Source organism: Diabrotica virgifera, chromosome 4, assembly GCF_917563875.1.
Source record: "Diabrotica virgifera virgifera chromosome 4, PGI_DIABVI_V3a".
Taxonomy (NCBI): Eukaryota; Metazoa; Arthropoda; class Insecta; order Coleoptera; family Chrysomelidae; genus Diabrotica; species Diabrotica virgifera.
The window spans coordinates 28,379,662-28,397,177 of record NC_065446.1 but is presented as its reverse complement, the minus strand read 5'-3'; the positions used below and the strand labels follow the sequence as shown (position 1 = coordinate 28,397,177).

The following is a 17,516-nucleotide window of genomic DNA, read 5'->3' as shown; positions in this document are numbered from 1 at the left end:
ATATCCACTCCATTTGCTTATGGAACAATCATTCCACTCTGCTACTCTGCCACTTATTTGGAAAGAAGCACGGGTGAAACCAATCTTTAAGAAAGGAGATAAACTCGACCCCAAAAATTATAGGCCTGTTAGTCTCACTCCAGTTATATCCAAAGTTATGGAATCAATTATTGTGGATAATTTACACATATTTTTGAACCAGCATCAAATAATCCCGAACGAACAACATGGCTTTACCAGTGGAAGATCGGTTGTTACCAACTTGTTATGTTGCCTAAATGACTGGACTGCCGAAGTAGATATGGGACAGGATATTGATATTATCTACTTAGATTTTAGCAAGGCTTTCGATAAAGTTCCAAGGGAAAGGCTTTTGAAAAAATTAAACAGGATTGGAATTCGCGGGCAACTGTTAAACTGGATTTCAGCCTTCTTAAGTGAAAGAAAATTTTCAGTAAGAATACAGTCTTCAAGTAGCCCCCTATATGACGTGATAAGTGGAGTCCCCCAAGGATCTGTTTTAGGGCCACTACTGTTTAATATATTTACATCGGAGCTAAAATACATCATTTCATCAAAGTTTTCGGTTTATGCGGATGACACAAAGCTGTACAACAATCCTAAAATAAACTCTCAGTGTTTGCAAAAAGACTTGGACAGCATTTCTCGATGGTGTACTGACTGGTTGCTACCGCTTAATATAGAAAAATGTGTCGTTCTTCATCTCGGCAAGAATAACCCTCGGTTAAATTATTTTATTAACGGCACCGTTTTAAAAAAGACCGATTGTCACTCTGATCTCGGCGTGTTAATAGACTCACAATTGTCCTGGACTCCTCAAACGTTGCAACAGTGTAATAAAGCCAATCGCATGGTATATCTTATTAGTAAAGTTTTTTCGTCCTGTGACAGTCGAACCTTAGCAAAATTGTATAAAACTTATGTGAGACCTATATTAGAATTTGCTAATTCAGTGTGGTGTCCGGTTCTTCAGCGTGATGTAAATATGCTGGAAAATGTACAGCGACGAGTAACACGGATCCCGTATTCATTGGTGCGTCCCTCATATGAAGATCGTTTAAGGATCATGGATTTAGTTCCATTATCCGCCCGCAGACTTAGAGGCGACTTAATTACAACATTCAATTCATTTCATTACGAAACTTCTTCACTCAGAAATTTCTTTACAATAAATACAGATGAGCGGTTAAGAGGCCATCCCAGAAAGCTAAGAAGAGAACTCTGCAGAACCAACATCAGGTTAAACTTTTTATCAAATAGGGTTGTTTATGCTTGGAATTCATTACCGGCTTATGTCGCTATGGCTCCTAGTACAAATAGTTTTAAGAATAGACTCGATAATAATTGATTGTATTTTTAATTTAATTATATGTAAATCAGCATAAGTGTAAAACAGCTAAGTACCAAAATTTGTTTAGCTTTTAGAGTATAATAGGATTCTAATCCTCTATTCTTATTGAATGTTAATAATAAAATAATAATAATAATGATTATGAAGCCTTCTCCATTGACCATTTCTTCTATATGATTATACCTAAGTATGAATATTATAGTTGTTATAAAAATAACCTTAGAAAATTATTCTCCATAATATTTTGTATTAAAAAGCTCATTATCATTGGCTGTAGAACCCCTAGTGGACCTCGGTCTGTTCGAGAATCAGCTTCCATTCCATTCTATCCTCCGCCTTGGTTTTCCAATTTCGTACTCTTAACACCCGTAACTCATCTTCTCTGGTCCTTAAATCGTACTCTTGGCCATGGGCGCCCATGCCTATGGGCAGGGGGGCCGTGACTGGCTTTTCGGGTGCTTTGAATTATTGGTTATTCAAAGTATACAAAATATAATGTGCAACATCTTCACGTTTGCCACCCCCTAAAAATTTTTATATGGGCGCCCGTGCTCTGGGCTTACGTCTTTTCGTCACACTATCCGCTCTTTGGTTATAAATGTGTTTTGATGGCTCCATCTCGTTCATTTTCGTTAAATGAAGTTATTTCATTAATTCTGGAACATGTTACCGGTGGAATTACCCCTATCCCTCCTAGATCCGCCACTGTTCAGTAGTTTTCTAAAGATAAAGCCGAACTGCAGTTTTGCTGGTATTGCATAACTGAGAAGCATTCATGAAATCATGATAATGCTTATCTCGATCTAGTAGCACATTTTATACCGCACTTCTTTAGTTTTCTGAAGACTTTTCGGAGGTTTTCTGAAGACTAAAATACGATCCAACTATTTTTGACCACAAATTCATATACAACACGCAAGTATGTATGAAGAACATGAGTTTTTCTTCTTCTAATAATAAATATTTTCGTTCACTTGACCGTAAATTAGTGCACTTAACGTAAACCGAGCACCCGAAGCCAATAACTTCAGAAGGCTGTAACTCGAGAATAGTAGTTATTCAGACCCAGGTGCCATGGACTTTTTTAATCTACACATCAAGAAGTATCATTGACCAAACTTTCATCAAATTTGACCGGGACCACTTTTCCATAAGGAGTGTTGCCTGGTCCTTTCATCAAAAATATTTTAATATTTCATTTCAGGTCACCTCATCACATTATTCGGAGTCCCGTTCAAATAATCCCGAGTATTAATAACGAGCAAAGGCAAATACCGAACTTTCCTTGTATTTTCGACAACACAAAAAATGATAATGGAAACGTGAAAGAATTTTCAAATACGAACAAAAGACATATAACTACTTTCGATATAACTAAAAACATTTCGAATAACAATGATTCCCCAGAAGCGACTACCAAAAATATAACCACCAATAACGCATATAGCGTCGATACTAACGACTTAGTCTTAATTGATAATGTAACGAATAACATTATCAAATTAGAAAATTTTAAGAAAGTCGATATATTAGCGACTCTGGAGAACACCTGCAACACCTCAACAAATTCCCTCAATTCGGAAAATTTATCTTCGCCGATGCAGACCAGCACTGATGTATATTTAGACTCTGAAATTGTTTCAACTGATTTAGCCTCAAACGATTCTCAGTCGCCTAAAAACGTACAAGAATCATTTAAACCAAAATTTAACTACGACAAGCATATGGTTAATACCCAAACAGAGAGTTTGGTTAGTAAGTTGAAAATTTATGGTTCGAATGAATCACTTTCCAACCCGAAGAGTGACCAAAGTTTGTTAAACTCAGAAGATAGCTGTGGTAGTTCCCCTGTACATAAATTGAGTAGAGAATACAAAAAGCAAAAGAAGCACAAGAAGAAGTATTTTGGTGTAAAAACGTTACAAAGTATTTTTAATAAACACGATGGTTATTCTGATATTTCTACTACCGCTTCCGAATTCGGTGACGATCCTCCCCAACTGGAATTAAAGGAAACCGATATAGTTGCCCCAGCAAATCATTCAAAATACAGTGACATTAGTCCACAGTTTGAGGAAAATATACATAGTCTGTTATCCGATATTTTTGTGAAACATTTCCCTGTGGTAGGCTCGGAGCAAAATGCTACATTAAACTTAAATAAGAGCGTCGGCACGAAAAAGTATTTTTCGCTGCACGGGCAGAACCTGAGAGTTGGAAAAGCGCTTCGACTGTGTCCCAATGAAGAATTTACAGAAAACGATAGTGAACAAAGGAAAGAGAAACTCTTGGCGAGATATGTTTATAACGCGAATTCTAGTGCTGATGGAATTGGTGATCCAGATTTTGGAACACCCGTTTGAGGAAATAGAGCGTTTTAGGTACATAATTTAAATTCATAAAGAAATTGTAGGTGAAAATTTATAAAAGGATCTTCATGGCTTCTTAAATCTTTAATATCTTTATAAAACGTGGTTATTGTATTATTGTTTCCCTGGTGTTTTTCTTTTACACTATGAGAATGGTTTTTAAACATTTCACTCCTACTACATACTTTAAATATTACTGTTGTAACAGATCGCTACAAGTACTTAAGCGCTTAACTATTGCAGATATGTAACTTTTCTGAAAAATACTAATATTTGACTAGTATTGCTATTAATATTTGGCTATTAGCTTCGTATAAAGTTATTTGAGATACATTTGAGCCCTAATAGTCTAGGCGCCAAATATAGGTCACCGTGTCCTTTTCAATTCTGATGGACAAACTCAATGAAAGTCCTTTCATGTACACCATACTGTATGTTACAATTGAGTCAACACTTTTTATCCAAATTAGATCAATCATTAGCCAAATATTAGCATTATATTTCATGAAAACATTTTACATAACAGTCAAAGGGATAGGAATTATCGACAAACTTCTTAAGACAAATTATTTATTAATTTCTACGAGTCCTAAGGGCTAGGAAGTATAGCAAGAAATCAATATTTCTTGGAATTGGGTGCCTACAATTTTGAAATTTCACTATAGTACTGGGGTTCTGACAAATAATCCCGGACAAAAAATCTCCACAAATTAGCCCTGGACAAAAAATCCCCAGACAAAAAATCCCCGGACAAAGAATCTCCACAAAAATCCCGGACAAATAATCACCACAATTTTTTTTTGACAAAATATCCCCACAAAAAATTCTGGACAAAAAATCTACAAGAAATATTTGCTGCCGAATTGTTCTCTAAAATTGCTTTCTTCTACATTCGTCGTCTCTTGTGCTTATGTATTGTAAAAGCCGGAGATACAGGATGCAGCCAGAAAGCAGTTTCTTAACGAAAAGTCTTGGATTTAAAATATTGTTTATTATATTTTTATTTCAATTATTCTAATTGGATAAAAGTATTAAAGTTTGTATCTAGAGCTTTTCGTCTTCCTCATATTACGAGAGATGTCGCTGTTTAGCGTCTCAAAAGGTGAAAACATTGCATCGCGATGTTTTCCCTTAAATAGGCAGGATTGTTGAGTTTTGTTTCAAGATTTGTGACTTCATAGCTTCACTGAGGATGCATAGATGCTGAAATAGCTGTTGGAGATGGTGATCCAACTTTGAATCAAATAAACACAAAACCCGCCTTTATCTTTTTCATCTTTACTCATATTTGAGTATGTACCTGAAACTGTCTTTCGGTCCTTTTCCTAGACGAAAAGAAGGTAAATACGTGACTAGTGTCCTTTATTTGCTTTCTTCTATATTCGTCGTCTCTTGTGCTTATATATTGTCAAAGCCGGAGATGCAGCCAGAAAGCAGTTTCTTAACGAAAAGTCTTGGATTTAAAATATTGTTTATTATTTTTGTTTCAATAATTCTAATTGTATAAAAGTAGTAAACTTTGTATCTAGGGCTTTTCGTCTTCCTCATATTACGAGAGATGTCGCTGTTTAGCGTCTCAAAAGGTGAAAACATTGCATCGCGATGTTTTCCCTTAAATAGGCAGGATTGTTGAGTTTTGTTTCAAGATTTGTGACTTCATAGCTTCACTGAGGATGCATAGATGCTGAAATAGCTGTTGGAGATGGTGATCCAACTTTGAATCAAATAAACACAAAACCCGCCTTTATCTTTTTCATCTTTACTCATATTTGAGTATGTACCTGAAACTGTCTTTCGGTCCTTTTCCTAGACGAAAAGAAGGTAAATACGTGACTAGTGTCCTTTATTTGCTTTCTTCTATATTCGTCGTCTCTTGTGCTTATATATTGTCAAAGCCGGAGATGCAGCCAGAAAGCAGTTTCTTAACGAAAAGTCTTGGATTTAAAATATTGTTTATTATTTTTGTTTCAATAATTCTAATTGTATAAAAGTAGTAAACTTTGTATCTAGGGCTTTTCGTCTTCCTCGTATTACGAGAGATGTCACTATTTTGCGTCTCAAAAGGTGAAAACATTGCATCGCGATGTTTTCCCTTAAATAGGCAGGATTGTTGATTTTTGTTTCAGAGTTGTGACTTCATAGCTTCACTGAGGATGCATAGATGCTGAAATAGCTATTGGAGATGGTGATCCAACTCTGAATCAAATAAACACAAAACCTGCCTTTATCTTTTTCATCTTTAATCAGATTTGAGTATGTACCTGAAACTGTCTTTCGGCGTAATAACGGCGTAAATTGGTATTAAAGTGTATCGAAATTTACAATTTACTCAGTTATTATAAAAAATTCAGACGTGGCACAATGATATTTAGTAGTAGAGCAATTTTATTGCATTTGAGTGACATTATATTTTCCATAAGATATGTGCGGTGTCCTTTACAAAAAGGAACAGGTTTTTGAAGATATTCTTCTTTAGCGGCGAATCGATTGAGGGTAAAATTGTACATTTACCGCGCGCCTGCGCACACTGACAGTATGTAGTTCTGACAGTATGTTGCTAATCTTTCAAGATAGGTATGTATGTATCTGTAACCGTGCAAATAAGTCATTAAAAGAATATATTAGTGGTTTTAGGAAATGTATTATTTATTATAATTCTTGTGTTTTTGGATTAATAAAATATTATGTAAGCATAACATTTTTACACTATATGTCGCCGTGTTGTGTAATTATATCTGAAACTTACATGTTTATTTCTAGCGCCTCGATGGAGTAGTTAGAAATGCGTTAGCACTGAAATTGGAAGGTTGCGGGTTCAATTCCCCCGGGCGGTTCATATTTTTTTTTATTTTTGGTTGTTTTAATAAAATTTTTTTGAAAGCGGTAGATAAGAAAGTTAGTTTGATTTTTAAATAAAATACAAATAACCTTTTAAGTATATTTACTTCGTTTAAATTACCTATTATATAATAGAAGAATATCTTCTTACGTGCGTACATAGTACACACACATTCTTTTTTGCATTACAATCAAGATTATCGTTTTCAGGACCAAAGTTATCATCACGAATAGGCAATGTTGTGATCATAGTTATTCAAAGCAGAGTGAGCAAAAGATTTAAGCGAATAATTACAACATTATTCCCACAGACTTAGCTCATTCCCCACAATCTTCCACGATTTTCGAAAAAAACTTACACTCTTTTGTCATGTAAAATTTGAAGTTTTTGGCATGGAATTGGAATTCGAAATTTGGTAATCGAAATTACAATTCATGCTTAATCTTAATTGCTAATCATTATTTTCGTGCCGAAAAGCGGTTTCATGGCGATTGCTATAACTCTCATGCACTGAGGCTGAAAAACATTTAAGTTGATTGCATAGAACTATTCGACAGCAAATATTTCTTAGGGATATTTTGTCCAAAAAAATGTGTGGGGATTATTTGTCCGGGATTTTTTGTGGGGATTTTTTGTCCGGGATTATTTGTCCTAGCTTCGTAGTACTGTATAATCTTCAAAAAACACATTTAAGTTTTTTTATATGTGATACAAATATGAATTTGATGTTTGTCGATATTTACTTAAAGTCATAGATCCCAGGCCTATTTTCACCATTTACTACTAACAAGCTAATTTTTCGTGAGTAGCTTCATTTTGATGAGACGCCCAACTTTTTCCTTACAACAATTTCCGTATGTGGTAGATAACACAAATATAGAGGGGATAAAATATGTTAATTTGACGATTCTCAAAAATTTATTACTGTTTTTTTTTTTGTTAATTTTCAAGATAATTATTTAAATTAACCGAAAAATATTTGTCCTACAAAATGCAAGGTCTTATCAAAGAGTCCCCCTTTTTCAACATGTATCATTAACTAGGTCATGAAAAATGATTACTAACCACCTGATTTTTTTTGTTGGTTAGTTAATATTTATATAATTTAAGATTCATATTGTCCTACAACTTGTGTAGTAGGTACGTTGTCCTGGTCCTATTTTTAAAAGTTGTTAATAGGGCTTTTCATCGATTGTCATTTGTTTCGAGCTTCTGTCATAAGTTGTATAATCTGTGTATAATATTAACATACACGGATTATACGACATATGACAGAAGCTCGAAACAAATGACCACAAGACCATTTTTTTTATTAGTAACAGTAAGACAAAGGTATCACGTGATAGGTTATAGTGTATTTTTCATTCAAATAAAACAATGTCCTACATGAAAACAAGTATGTATCGCTAGTCCGACAAGAATTGTCATTTTCGTTTCACTATTTGTAACACAACATAAAGTGAAAACGTATTTCTTTAAATTTAAATACTTTATTTTCTTATACACGTACAAAAATGTGTGTTTTTACATAAACAAAAAATTTATTCTCATCAGATAAATCTTCATCATCTTCGCTACTAGCATCACTCTGATATTCATCTCTCTCCCCTTCATTTTGTTCATGCAAAATACTGTTGTATTAATTATATATTATGACAACCCAGACTCGTACATAAAACTATTCTAATTTTATTGGGAAATTAGCCACAATTTAACTTGAAAAAATAATTTTATTAACGTTTCGACTTCCACTCGGACGTCATTGTCAAAATACAAAATATTAATAAATTAAACAAAAATGTTATTGCTTAGTAAAAAATTCTTCTAATAATTTAATTTAATCTGACTCATTTATATCGGCAATTCAAACATATATTATACATTTTAAAGTAGAATACTAAAGAATCTCAAATACTAATTGATTTGTTGAAAATTGCTCAGACCCGTCAATTAGTATTTCAAATTGTCATTTTTGACATACAATAATAATGTATACAGGGTGTCCCAATTTAGAGATATGACGTCATCGTTGATTTTCTTAAATGGCAACACGGTCATTTTGATAACTATTTTGATAGGGTGTGTAAAGTTATACATAACTGCAAAATTTCAAATTTTTGTTCCCTACCATTTATAAGATAATAAAAAATAACAAAGTTGTAAGTTGGAATAAATTCAATAATGCAAATACTAATTGTTTTTTTGAAAAATGCTCAGACCTGTCGATTAGTATGTATTTCAAATTGTCATTTTTGACATACAATAATAATGTATACAGGGTGACCCAATTGTCAACACTGTCGTTTTGATAGCTATTTTGATAGGGTGTGTAAAGTTATAGATAACTGCAAAATTTCAAATTTTTATTCCCTACCATTTACAAGATAATAAAAAATAACAAAGTTATGAAAAACAAGTAATCAAATAATAATTAAATTTAATTACATATTTCAATTAAGCAAATGCTCATAATGTTGCCCATTGACTATTTGACAATAATTGAGGCAACATTATGAGCATTTGCTTAATTGAAATAATTAAAATCAATTATTATTTGATTACTTGTTTTTCATAACTTTATTTTTTATTATCTTGTAAATGGTAGGGAATAAAAATTTGAAATTTTGCAGTTATGTCTAACTTTACACACCCTATCAAAATAGTTATCAAAATGACAGTGTTGCCATTTAAGAAAATCAACGATGACGTCATATCTCTAAATTGGAGCACCCTGTATACATTATTATTGTATGTCAAAAATGACAAATTGAAATACTACTCGACGGGTCTGAGCATTTTTCAAAAAAACAATTAGTATTTGAATTATTGAATTTATTCCAAATTAGACATAACTTTATTATTTTGGATTATCTTGTAAATGGTAGAAAATAAAATTTTGATATTTTGTTGCACACCCTATCAAAATAGCTATCAAAATGACAGTGTTGCCATTTAAGAAAATCAACAATGACGTCATATCTCTAAATTGGGACACCCTGTATATATTAAAATTGTATGTCAAAAAGGACAATTTGAAATACTAATCGACGGGTCTGAGCATTTTTCAAAAAAACGATTAATATTTGAGAATTTGAATTTATTCCAAATTACAGACTCACTCTGTGTTTATGAGTTGCGTTTGGGTCGACTTTATTGAAAGATAGTTCATTCGATTACATGAAATCAACTTTAACTCAAGAATATCCGTCACAAAAAACTCATAGCATTTTTTGCTGGTTTTTCACCGTTGCATGTGGTTGTCTATTTAAAGACAGATCACATGCTATGATTTTTTGCGACCGATATTCTTGAGTTAAAGTTAATTTCATGTAATCGAATGAACTATCTTTCAATAAAGTCGTCCCAAGAACGCAACTCATAAATATTGGGAATATCATTTTAAAGTCTTCTACTATAAAATATATAATATATGTCTGAATTGCCGATATAAATGAGTCATATTAAATTATTAGAAGAATTTTTTACTAAGCAACAACATTTTTGTTTAATTTATTTAATATTTTTTTTTGTATTTTGACAACGACGTCATTTTTTCAAGTTAAATTGTGGCTTATTTCCCAATTAGAATAGTTAATTACTCGTTAATGATACATGTTGAAAAGGGGGGACTCTTTGATAAGAATTTTGTAGGACAAATATTTTTTCGGATAATTTAGATAACTATCTTGAAAATTAACAAAAAAAAACAGATAGTAATAAATTTTTGAGAATAGTCAAATCAAAATATTCCATCCCTGCTATCTTTGTTATCTACCACATACGGAAATTGTTGTAAGGAAAAAAGTTGGGCGTCTCGTCAAAATGAATAGGTCTGGATCCCGCATAAGGAAAAAAAGTTGATTAATAGCAAGGTGAAAATTTGTTAATACACTCGCGATCATAAAAAGCGGGTCACTTGATGAGTTATTCAAGTTAGGTGTCTCGAATTTTCTAAACCTGTTGTCCGATTTGGGTGATTTTTTTAGTATGTTATAGCCTTATTCTTTAGCAATATCGTTATAATAATATTTTTGCTAGACCTGTAAATTGTCATTGTATACCGGGTGTAACAATCATAATGTGTTTATTCCTAAAAGTTCGGAACACCCTGTGGAATGTTTTAGCATAGATAAAATATTGAAATTAAAACTCAATTGTAGACTTAGGCTCTCTTAATATTTTCTTTTTTGATTTATTTGTTTATATTGGATAATAAAAAAGTTAAGCACGTTAATAACTAGCCATGTTCTTCATCAATACAGGGTGTTTCTAAATAAGTGCGACAAACTTTAAGGGGTAATTCTGTATGAAAAAATAATGACAGTTTGCTTTATAAACATATGTCCGCAAATGCTTCGTTTCCGAGATACGGGATGTTGAAATTTTTCTTACAAACTGACGATTTATTTATTGCTCTAATACCAATAGAGATATGCAAATGAAATTTGGTAGGTTTTAAGAGGCAGTTATTGTGGATTTTTTGACATAAAATTAATAATTCTATATTCACCATTGGCGTGCATACGGGTACAAACATTTTAGATACATCCCGTATGCACGCCAATGGTGAATATAAAATTCTTAATTGTATGTCAAAAAATGCACCCTAACTACCTCTTAACACCTACCAAATTTCATTTGCATATCTTAACCGGTTTTAGAGCAATAAATAAATCGTCAGTTTGTAAGAAAAAATTTAACATCCCGTATCTCGAAAGCCAAGAATTTGCGGTCATACGTTTATAAAGCAAGCGGTCATTATTTTTTCATGCAGAATTGCCCCTTAAAGTTTGTCGCACTTATTTAGAAACACCCTGTATTGATTAAGAACATGGTTAGTTATTAAGGTGCCTAACTTTTTTATGATTCAACATAAACAAATTAATCAAAAAAGAAAATGTTAAGAACCCCTAAGGCTAAAATCAAGTTTTAATTTCAATATTTTATCTATGCTAAAACATTCCGTGGGGTATTTCGAACTTTGAGTAATAAACACAGTATGATTTTTACACCCGTTATACAATGACAATTTATCTGTCTAGCAACAATATTATTATAACGATATTGTTAAAGAATAATGCTATAACATACTAAAAAAATCACTTAAATCGGACAACAGGTTTAGATAATTCGAGACATCTTACTTGAATAACTCATCGAGTGACCCGCTTTTTATGATCGCAAATTATGTAGCTTAACGATGTCTAGTCGGACAAACTGTGATATATGGGAACACTGGAACAGGGGAATTTTTAATGGTGGAACAGGTTAAAACTTTGGAACGTCAAACTACGAAAACGTCAGATGTATTTTGTCAGACAGAACTTCCAATTGATTTGTTGCCCTTTTATTAAACTCTCATGCAAAAAGCAGACTGGTGTTTATCACCAACTGGGCATTTTAATGAGTGGAACACGAAGAACATGTCAAATGACAGGAATCATGTTGGTTAGTAATTGCAGTCTGAGTTTCTGTCCGACAAAATACATCTGACGTTTTCGTAGTCTGACGTTCCAAATTTTTAACCTGTTCTACAATTAAAACTTCCCCTGTTCCAAGTTCCAGGGTTCCCATATATCAAAGTTTGTCCGACTAGACACCCTTAAACTATTATCAAATTTTCAGCTTGCTATTAATCAACTTTTTTTTGGTACGCGGGATCCAGACCTAGGAAGCTACTCACGAAAAATTAGCTTGGTAGTATAGTAGTAAATGGTGAAAATCCCTGACTATTATCCCTTTTTAATGAAAAACGTTTCCCGAACTTATCAAAATATATTAAAAATCAGTACAAATTTCGCACACCTGAAAATATATTTCAATAGTTTATTTTTAAAACAGAATTATGGAAGAAAGGGTAGAAAATTTTATGTGCAAAGAGGGAACCAAATATACCGGTAAAATTTGTCTGGCATGGTAAGATAATTTTTCCCAAAAAAGTGATTTTGTCAAAAAATGTCACTGTGTATTTATCATAATTTTATGATGTGGGTCTTAGCCCACAAATATTATCCAAATGACTTGATTATGGTGTTATTAGATTTATAATCTATTTATTTAAATTTAGGAAGAGAAAATTACTTTAAACTTGTCATACTGTACCTGAATTTTAGGTTAAAAGTCACAAATTCAAATAAAAATATTTTTCTTCTTCAAACGTCGTATACATGGTGTCCCAGACTAATTTATCCATGCTATATCTCTTAAACGAATCAAGAGTTTCGAATGGGACGAAAAGTAATCTCTTCCATTTCTAATTCACTTTATTAAGGCGTAAAAAATCGTCTCCTAAATGCTCATCCCTTAGTTACAACTCCTAACTTTAAATTTTTTTAATAGCACCCTGTACATTTTTTTTATAATTTTTGATGTGGTCTTCCATCGTCTATTCAACGAATTTTTTAAAAATAAAATGTGTTCGTAAGTAATCAAGAAAATATCAGTTTATTTTTTATTTTTGTTAAATTAAGAAAGCCTTAAAACTTGAAGAAACAATAAAAATAAACGTAATAGAAATTACATGAAAAATAAAGTAAATAAAAATGAGAATTAACTAATTACCTAATATTATTTACATTAGATGTTCGAATTGTAGTCCACCTGCAGCAACAAACATTTCTAATCGTACCAGAAGATTTCTGGTATGTAGGTATATCGTGCTCGACTTGTCATTTTTTTGTGTTTTTTACATTTTCACAAAAATATTTGGATTAAAGGAAAAACTATTAGAAAACTGTTTCTATTATAATATAAGGCACATTTTAGGCGCGTACCAAGTGACATGAAAACCGTCCTACGTACTGCTATCGTCACAGTATATAGAGGTTCCACAGTAAAATCACTCCTCTGTCGGCGCTTTGATCTCAAGAAGTAATACCGGCAGTACGCAATTGGTAATTCACCAGTGGTGGATGCGGGTTTTCCCTGTTAAAATCCGTACGTTTATATGTAACTTGCAATGCGAGAGTGGGGCAGAAGCGACTGCCAACATTGCGCGGTCGCCCTGCGCGACTACAGACTTTACTTCCAATTTTTCGGAGAGTGGTTCTACTATCCCTCTTTATACTGTGCTATCGTCTTGCGCATTATAAAAAATGCGTTCCAAGCGAACATGAACGATGATTCGTATCGTACACTATGTTGTTCCAAGCGATCCATGTACCGTTCCGAAATCGGTAACTGAACGGTCCTTTTGGTACATACATGCCTTCAAGCAGAAACTATTTGTACTGACTTGCGCAGTTAGGATTGTTTTCATTTTTACTGGTCACTGCTATGAGATCAGCTGATGATTGAATAATAGAATAATCCACAATCAACGCTATTAGTACCTGTGAATCTTGATTTTCGTTTAAATAATTATTATTTCTTTTTTTTTTTTTCAAGTTAATCTTAAAAATATGGATAATTTATTTTTTTTTTTTTTTCATAGAAGACAACGATTTGTCAGATATCGATTCTGAGGAAGATTTTGAAGTGAAGTGATGTTTAATGAACATGTTAGAAATGATAATTTCTAACCATCTAGCAAACTACTAGTGGTACTCGTAGTGAAAATGGCTCAGGCGCAACTCGAACTTGAAATGGCACACAAATACGTTCCAAGAGGGTTACGTACCGGTAATCGGTTCGGGATCGAAAGAAAACCGTTCAAGGGCGATTCTGCGCATTAAAATAGTCCAATCGATTTCGTGACGGTTCAAGGGATCGTACAAATGTGTCGTCTTGGAACTAACCTAATAATAGGTGCCTATATGGGCCATTCCACGAACATACGCCTGTTTTGGATTACTTCGACAACGAATATTTTACTGTGAAACATAAGAAGTACGAAAGTAAATGGCGCTAATAATTACTCCAATAAACAACAATATAATTGACAATTTACTTTCGTTCTTATTTTGCACAGTAAGCTATTCGTTATCGAAGTAATCCAAAACAGGCGTATGTTCGTGGAATAGGGTATACGTGCCTTATTATGTGCCTATACGTGCCTCTAAAAACTTCGTTTTGTTAAATTTTTGGAAATATTTTTTTAAAACACTATCTTTAATTTTTCAAAATTTGGACTTCGCACGGGCATACATTATTATCTTCCAAACAAGTGATCAAAAATTCACAAAAAATCTCTTATAATAAAGTCACAATATTTGAAAATCTTTCCGGTTACTTTACGTCTTGGATATTCGAAATGTGTGTTGCAGCAGGTAGACTTCAATTCGAACATCTAATATAAATAATATTAATTAGTTAATTGGTATTTTGATTTATTTTTGAAGTTATACTTCTTAAGGCGCGATTGAGAGTAAAATTTCATAATACTGCGCGCATGCGCTCACAGACAGTATGGCATTTAGTTACTATCTTTCAAGTTATGTATAAATATATCAGTGCAAGAAAAGGCGTAACAAACAGGCACCTTGCCTGTTTGTTACCGTGAATTGTCATTAGGTACGTCCGAACCGATATAGACACAGTCCTCGTAACGTATTTGGTATAGCATTCGACCAGAGATCGAGAGGTCTTGAGTTCGAATCCGGAGCAATCCTATATTTTTTTTATTTTTTTGAAAGCGGTAAGCACAAAATTAGTTTGGTGTTAAAAAAAATTAAATCAAACTGTTTAAAGTATATTTATTTTTAAGAAATCATATAATAGAAGTATAACTTCTTACGTGCGTACAAAGTACACAAACATTCCTTTTTTTTAACACTATCTTTAATTTTTTTAAATTTGGACTTCGTACGGGCATACATTATTATCTTCCAAACAAGTGAGCAAAAATTCACAAAACATTTCTTATAATGCAGTCACAATATTTGAAAATCTTTCCGGTTACTTTACGTCTTATACAGGGTGTCCCGAAAAGATTGGTCATAAATTATACCAAAGATTCTGGGGCCAAAAATAGGTTGATTAAACCTCACTTACCTATACACAATAGTGCACACAAAAAAAGTTACAGCCCTTTGAAGTTACAAAATGAAAATCGATTTTTTTTAATATATCGAAAACTCCTAGAGGTTTTTTATTGAAAATGGACATGAGGAATCTTTATCGTAGCAACATCTTAAAAAAAAATTATAGTGAAATTTGTGTACCCCATAAAAATTTCATGGGGGTTTGGTTCCCTTAAACCCCCCCAAACTTTTATGTACGTTCCAATTACATTATTATTGTGGCACCATTAGTTAAACACAATATTTTTAAAACTTTTTTGCCTCTTAGTACTTTTTTGATAAGCCAGTGTTTATCGAGATATTTTGAATATTTGTCGAATCCACCACCTATTTGTATATGGTTAAGTATGATTATAGTCCTGTCGCCAGGGGGGGTACAACGGCCTCGTTAATTCAGATGGACTTACCCAAGTTTTTTTTATGTATTTTGACCCGTAGAACACGAATTTTTTGGGTAACAGTTGATCCGGATGTCGATAAGATTGTTATAGACCAAGAACTTGAGGAATCAAATAACAGCGATTTTTGGCAAAACAAAACAATGTTTTGTATTTTTTGGGTCATTTTAAGCAAAAAATATTTCTACAAGTTTTTTAGTAGGATGCACAGTTTTCGAGATAAACGCGGTTGAACTTTCAAAAAATCGAAAAACTGCAATTTTTAAACCCGAATAACTTTTGATTAAAAAATAAAATAGCAATTCTGCTTAGCGCCTTTGAAAGTTCAAGTCAAATTATGTCGGTTTTGATTATTTGCATTGCTAAAAATTTATTGTGTTATTGTTAAACAAAGCTACAAACAACTAGTGCGTGAGTGATGTTTCTATGATTTCTCATTTAAAATCGAACGAGTAGGTAGAATAGGTACTAGTGCAATCAAGACTATTTCTACGTTACATGCGGTAAAACGCATGTAAAAGCACGGGAAACCCTACGTGTTTATAGCTTTGTTAAACAATAAAAAAATAAATTTTTACCAATGCAAATAATCAAAACCGATATAATTTGACTTAAACTTTCAAATGCGGTAAGCAGACTTGCTATTTTAGTTTTTAATCAAAAGTTATTCGGGTTCAGAAATTGCAATTTTTCGATTTTTTTAAAGTTCAACCGCGTTTATCTCGAAAACTGTGCATCCTACGAAAAAACTTGTAGAAATATTTTTTACTTAAAATGGCCCAAAAAATACAAAATATTGTTTTGTTTTGCCAAAAATCGCTGTTATTTGATTCCTCAAGTTCTTGGTCTATAACAATCTTATCGACATCCGGATCAACTGTTACCCAAAAAATTCGTGTTCTACGGGTCAAAATACATAAAAAAAACTTGAGTAAGTCCATCTGAATTAACGAGGCCGTTGTACCCCCCCTGGCGACAGGACTATTATACACACCTGTTAATAATCTGAAATTTTATTTATAACTTAAATTTTTTGGTATATTTTGAAAAAGAAGCCACATCTCGATAAAAGTTGACTTATCAAAAAAAGACTAAGAGACAAAAAAGTTTTAAAAACACTGTGTTTAACTAATGGTACCACAATAATAGTTTAATTGGAACGTACACAAACATTTGGGGGGTTTAAAGGAACAAAACCCCCATACATTTTTTATGTAAATATAGTAAAGAAGTAGCCGCATCTCGATAAAAACTGGCTTATCGAAAAAATACTAAGAGGCAAAAAAGTTTTAAAAACGTTGTGTTCAACTAATGGTACCACAATAATGAATTAATTGGAACGTACACAAAAGTTTGGGGGGGTTCAAGGGAACAAAATCCCCATAAATTTTTTATAGGGTGGACAAATTTCACTATAATTTCGTTTTAAGGTGGGCCTGTCATAATAATTATACATGCCCGTTTTCAATAAAAAATCTTTGAGAGTTTTCGATATATTGAAAAAAATCAATTTTCATTTTGTAACTTCAAAGGGCTGTAACTTTTTTTATGAGCACATTTGTATTAAGGTAAGTTAGG

General features: G+C 32.7%; 1 protein-coding gene across 1 annotated transcript in view; it reads left to right on the top strand.

Annotated features, from left to right (window-relative positions):
* The window catches only part of LOC114349341 (uncharacterized), a 184,270-nt gene extending 180,501 nt beyond the window's left edge, over positions 1–3,769 (top strand). The window contains exon 8 of the mRNA XM_050648096.1: positions 2,577–3,769. Coding sequence (XP_050504053.1) covers positions 2,577–3,735 — 1,159 coding nt within the window. The 3' untranslated portion in view covers positions 3,736–3,769. The remainder of the gene's footprint in view (positions 1–2,576) is intronic.
* The last annotated feature ends 13,747 nt before the right edge of the window (positions 3,770–17,516 follow it).